This window comes from Nicotiana sylvestris, chromosome 1, assembly GCF_000393655.2.
Source record: "Nicotiana sylvestris chromosome 1, ASM39365v2, whole genome shotgun sequence".
NCBI lineage: Eukaryota > Viridiplantae > Streptophyta > Magnoliopsida > Solanales > Solanaceae > Nicotiana > Nicotiana sylvestris.
This window is the reverse complement of record NC_091057.1, coordinates 64,977,411-64,983,121: the sequence shown is the minus strand read 5'-3', so window position 1 is coordinate 64,983,121 and position 5,711 is coordinate 64,977,411. Positions and strand designations below refer to the sequence as shown.

At 42.4% G+C, this 5,711-nt stretch overlaps 1 protein-coding gene across 1 annotated transcript; it reads left to right on the top strand.

Moving 5' to 3' along the window:
- The first annotated feature begins 2,360 nt into the window (after positions 1-2,360).
- LOC138870762 (uncharacterized) lies at positions 2,361-5,258 on the top strand. Its single transcript, XM_070148599.1, has 8 exons — positions 2,361-3,520; positions 3,619-3,679; positions 3,747-3,983; positions 4,221-4,403; positions 4,512-4,612; positions 4,742-4,825; positions 4,992-5,091; positions 5,133-5,258. The coding sequence occupies exons 1-8, from the start codon at positions 2,361-2,363 to the stop codon at positions 5,256-5,258; spliced, it is 2,052 nt and encodes a 683-aa protein (XP_070004700.1).
- The last annotated feature ends 453 nt before the right edge of the window (positions 5,259-5,711 follow it).

Genomic DNA, 5,711 nt, shown 5'->3' with positions numbered 1-5,711 from the left:
AATTTCGGGGAAACTTTTGTAAAACCCTTATAAGCTTTAGAAACTCACCCAAAATTGTTTTTAAGCTGGTTTTAGACTACTTTTGGAGGAAGAACAAGTGTGAGAAGATCAACCAAACATTAGAGTTTTTTCTATCTCCTTTTAATTTCATTCAATTTTACATTATGAACAATCTAGTAGTTTTCTCTTATTTTGTTATGAGTAGCTAAACAATTATCTAGGGTTGGTGGAACCAATTGTTGGTTGAAGTTTTGACTCAATTTATTATAATCGAGCCGGAATTATTATATGATTGTGCAACTATGTTTTGTATGGTGATTAATTGAATGGGCCCTTGATTAATCGTGTTTAATTACCTCATATTGTTTGAGAAAGAATATTAGGTTAGACAGCTGTTGAACAACACCACTTTTGGGTAATTGAAGAGATTAATTACTTGAACTTAAAAGTGGTTTAGAGATAACAAAAGCTTTGGTGGGATAATTTTGAGTTGCACACATATTGTCAGCTAGAGTAGTTCGAGAGAATGCTCTAGTAAATTATTATAGTTGATCAAGAGATAATTACAATAACCCATAACTCTTAATCCTCATAGAGTATTACGGCGAGATTATAGCGAAAGAGTCAAGACCTAAACTAGCAATTGGGGAAATCACTGCCCTAGACCTTTTTACTATTGAATTATTTTTGCTTTAGCTTATTGTTGTTTTAATAGTATTTGAAGTAGTTAAACAAAAACCCAATCTTTATTGATCAAAAATCTTGCATCTAGAAATTGGTTGAGTTGATAATAACATTGTCGAAGAGTGTAATAGATAGGTTAGTTCCCTAAGGATTCAACTCCGGACTTAAAATCGGATTATATTTGCAGTGACCGCTTTGTCTTTTAGAAGACATAGTTGGGCGTGACCAAATTTTGGCGCTGCTGTCGGGGACCTAACGGTGTTATTTATTACAACTTAGAAGTAGTGTTAGAATTATTAGTGTAAATCAATTTTCAAAGGTGTTAAACAATCTTTTCATTGAAATTCTCACGTTTGAACTCTTGTGGAATTTAGGTGTATGCCTAGAAATTCTTCGAGGACTGGAGAACTGATAGAAGGACTCTCAAACCCCGAGAAAACATCCAGGGCATTTAACCGTGCAAACAAGAGAATCTAACAATCACAACAACCACACTAGTTCGAATTTGGCATGGGTGATGCAGAAAACGTCAACAGAAATGTTAGGGATCCGCCAGCTATCCCAAACGTCAGAGTAGTGGCACCTCTTGTGCCAGAAGCTGCACCTTATGATTGGGCACAACCCACAACTGACAACCTGGCTACTACCATAGTTGTGCCAGCAATTCAAGCGGAGACCATCCAGATAACCAATAATATGCTGCATCTTCTGCAGAATAAAGGATTGTTTTCCGAAGCACACATTGAAGACCCTCAGCAACACTTGAAAAATTTTCTGTCGATTTGTATGACCCAAAGGCAGCCGAATGTGAACCCGAAAGCTATTACTGTTCCCGTTCTCTGTGACTGAGGAAGCTCAGACTTGGCTAAATTCGCTCCCTATCAATTCCATTGTCACCTGGGGGGAATTAGTCAAGCAGTTCCTGAATAAGTTCTACCTGCCCAACAAGACTGTAAGACAGATTGATGAAATATTGCAGTACAAGCAGCAGCCGACTGAGACCTTGCAGGAAACTTGGGAAAGATTTAAAGGGATGCTAGTGAAGTGTCCTCACCATGGCATTCCAGACCAGATGCTCGGCCAGAGGTTCTACATGGGGTTAGCTGACAATCTAAAAGCAAATGTGGATGCTTCAGCTGGAGGTGCATTTTTGAGTAAGACATTCACCGAGTGCAAAGTCCTTCTTGACAAGATGTCACAGAATTCGGGGTGGATGACTAGAGGTACAACACTGGCACCCATAGTGCATTCAGTTCCTCTTGACCCAAATAATTCACATGCAGAGAACATGGCCACACTCATGACTCAGATGAGTATATTGACAAAGAAGATTTATGAGATGGGTACAACACAGGTGCACATTGTTGACACAACAAATGGAGGACTGTGTACACCTTGTGTTAATCAGTATTATATGTGTTCATGGAGTGGAGAAGGTGAAATTCAAGGGGCAAGGAGGACAGCAGTGGAGACGGGCACAAAATCAGCAATACAAACCAAACATGCCACAGCCTGGGGGTATGCAACCTCAAGGCCAAATGGTATCAGTACCATATCAGAGACAACAGGGCTATCCACAGCAAATTAGCAACAATTAACATATCAACCACCTCTTCAGCAGCAAGACAACAACATGGTGGAGATCAGGGATATGCTTCAACAACTCATTGGGACAAATGGTAAAATGCAGGAAAAGTTGGCAGCAAACTCAGCTGGGGCAGCTGTCTATGGCTTTAAAGAACCGCCCCCAGGCAACATTGCCAGCGGACACAAATATTTACCCCAAAGAGCAAAACCCAAATCACCTGATGGCAGTAAGTCTCCGGAATGGGAGAGATTTAGACAAAGAGCAGGAAGTTGCACAAGCCAGCAAAGAGACTACGCCAGCCACTCCAATTCCGCTAGAGGTAGATGAACCAACAGACCTTACTGAAGTGGTGGTTGAACAGGGTCAAGATGAAAAGGGTAAGGCTAAGGTAAATGAACAAGATGCAGAACAGGTGGTGCCTCTTGTGCCACAAAACCCCAACAGAGAGAAGCCAGCAAGCAGTGCACAAAGGGTGATACCGGCACCATTCCCTCAGATATTGGTAAAACAAAAGAAGGAAGATCAATACAAGAAACTCATGGAGATACTGCGTCAAATTCAATTGAATATTCCTTTGATGGATGCCTTGAGGGAGATGCCAGGTTATGCGAAGATGATGAAGGACCTCATGTCACGGAAGTTTGATTTTCAGGACTTATCCACAGTGACTCTAGCGCAGACCTACAACACGGTAGTGACAAGACTGATGGCCCAAAAGATGTCCGACCTAGGTAGCTTCACTATTCCATGCACGATTGGGAGTTATGCCTTTGCAAAGGCATTATGTGATTTGGGATCTAGCATAAATTTGATGCCTTTGGCTGTATACACCAAACTGGGCATTGGCAGAGCTAGACCGACTTCGAGGCTGCTGCAGCTAGCTGACCGCATGGTTAAAAGGCCAACTGGGATTCTTGATGATGTGTTGGTGCAAGTGGGGAAGTTCGTGTTCCCTGCAGACTTTGTTATTTTGGACTGTCAGGCAGATGAGGAGATACCTATCATTTTAGGTAGGCCATTTTTGGTCACTGGGAGAGCACTGATTGATTGTGAGACTGGGGAATTAAAAATGAGACTGAACGATGAAGAAGTCAAATTCAACGTTCAGCAATCCATAAGGAGACCTAGTGAATATGCTAATTGCTCCCTAGTGGAGGCAGTGGATGTGATCCTGCAAGAAGATGATGTGACTGCTAAAGATCCATTGGAGGCATGCCTGACAAATTTAGAAGAGATGGATGGTGAATGGTTAGCTGAGTGGGTCATGGCACTTGAAGGCCAAGGATTCTAGAAAAGGGAACCTCAGTTCGAGTCCCTTGAGTTAGAAAAAAGAGCTACACCTCTAGCAAAGCCATCAGTAGAGAAACCACCCAAGCTGGAGCTGAAACCACTCTCATCTCACCTCAGGTACGTTTTCTTAGGCCCTGAATCTACTTTGCCTGTCATTATATCATGCGGTTTGCTAGATGTGCAGGTAGAACTGCTCTTACAGGTACTGCAGGAAAGTAAGACTGCCATTGGCTGGACCATGGCAGACATAAAGGGTATCAGCCCAGCCTTCTGTATACACAAGATTCTCTTGGAAGAAGGGCACAAACCTTCTAGAGAACATCAACGAAGGCTGAACCCGAACATGAAAAAGGTAGTGAAAAAGGAAGTGATCAAATGGTTAGATGCGGGAATCATCTTCCCCATCTCTGATAGCAATTGGGTCAGCCCTGTCCAATGTGTGCCGGAAAAGGGGGGAATGATTGTTGTACAAAATGAGAACAATGAGTTGATCTCAACTCATACATTCACGGGATGGCGGATATGCATGGATTACCGAAAATTGAACACAACCACCCGGAAGGACCACTTCCCCCTACCATTCATTGACCAAATGTTGGACAGGTTGGCCGGGCGATCGCACTTTTGTTTCTTGGATGGATATTCGGGGTACAATCAGATATCAATAGCCCTCGAAGATAGAGAGAAAACAACCTTCACTTGTCCATATGGCATATTCGCCTTTCGGAGAATGCCTTTTGGGCTTTGCAATGCACCGGAGGCATTTCAACGGTGCATGTTAGCCATTTTCACAGACATGGTGGAGGATATTATGGAGGTCTTTATGGATGATTTCTCCATGGTGGGAGATTCATTCGAGGACCGTCTTCACAACTTAAGAAGAGTGCTCAAAAGATGTGTGGAGACAAATTTAGTGCTGAACTGGGAGAAGTGCCATTTTATGGTATAGGAAGGGATAGTCCTGGGGCATCGAGTGTCCAGTAAGGGAATTGAGGTTGATTATGCTAAGGTTGACGTGATTGAAAAGCTACCACCACCTACTTCAGTCAAGTCGGTGAGAAGTTTCCTTGGGCACGCCGGGTTCTACAGGCGATTCATAAAAAATTTCTCCAAAATTGCTAACCCATTATGCAATCTCCTTGAAAAGGATCAACCCTTTGTGTTTTCTAATGATTGCAGGTTGGCATTTGAGGAGTTCAAGAAGAGATTGGTGACTGCATCCATCATTGTTGCTCCCAACTGGGAGCAACCATTTGAGCTCATGTGCAACTCAAGTGTCTATGCCATAGGAGCAGTCTTGGGGCAACGAAAGGATAAGCTGATGCACCCGATTTATTATGCAAGCAGAACGCTAAGCGGTGAACAACTTAATTACACCGTGACGAAAAAAGGATATGTTAGCTGTTGTTTTTGCATTCGACAAATTCAGGTCATACTTGATTGGCTCGAAAGTTATTGTTTACACTGATCATGCAGCAATTAGGTACCTGATTGAAAAGAAGGAGTCAAACCCAAGCTTGATTCACTGGGTTCTTCTGTTACAAGAATTTGATCTGGAGATACGTGACAGAAAAGGACAGAGAACCAAGTAGTTGACCACCTCTCAAGGTTGGAAGGAGATGAAAAGAAGGTAGAGGTTGAGGATATAACAAAGACATTCCCGGATGAACAGTTACTAGCAATGACAATGGAGTAGGCACCATGGTATGCTGATATTGCCAGTTATTTAGCAAGTGGTATTGTACCTTATGAACTCTCCTCAATTCAAAAGAAAAAGTGCTTTCGTGATTGTCGGTATTATTATTGGGATGAACCTCTATTGTTTAAAATATGTGTAGATAACATGATCCGGTGGTGTATCCCCGAGAAAGATCAATATTCTATTTTGCAGGCTTGCCATGCTTCACCATATGGTGGACATTTTGGAGGAATTCAGACGGCAGCTAAGATGTTAGAGTCGGGCTTGTACTAGCCTACTCTGTTCAAGGATGCCCATGCTTGGGTTAAAAACTGCGATAAATGCCAAAGGACTGGCAACATATCTTGTAGATACGAGATGCCAATGACCACAATTCAAGAGGTGGAGATTTTTGACATGTGGGGGATTGATTTCATGGGGCCATTTGTCAGCTCGTATGGTAACAAGTAC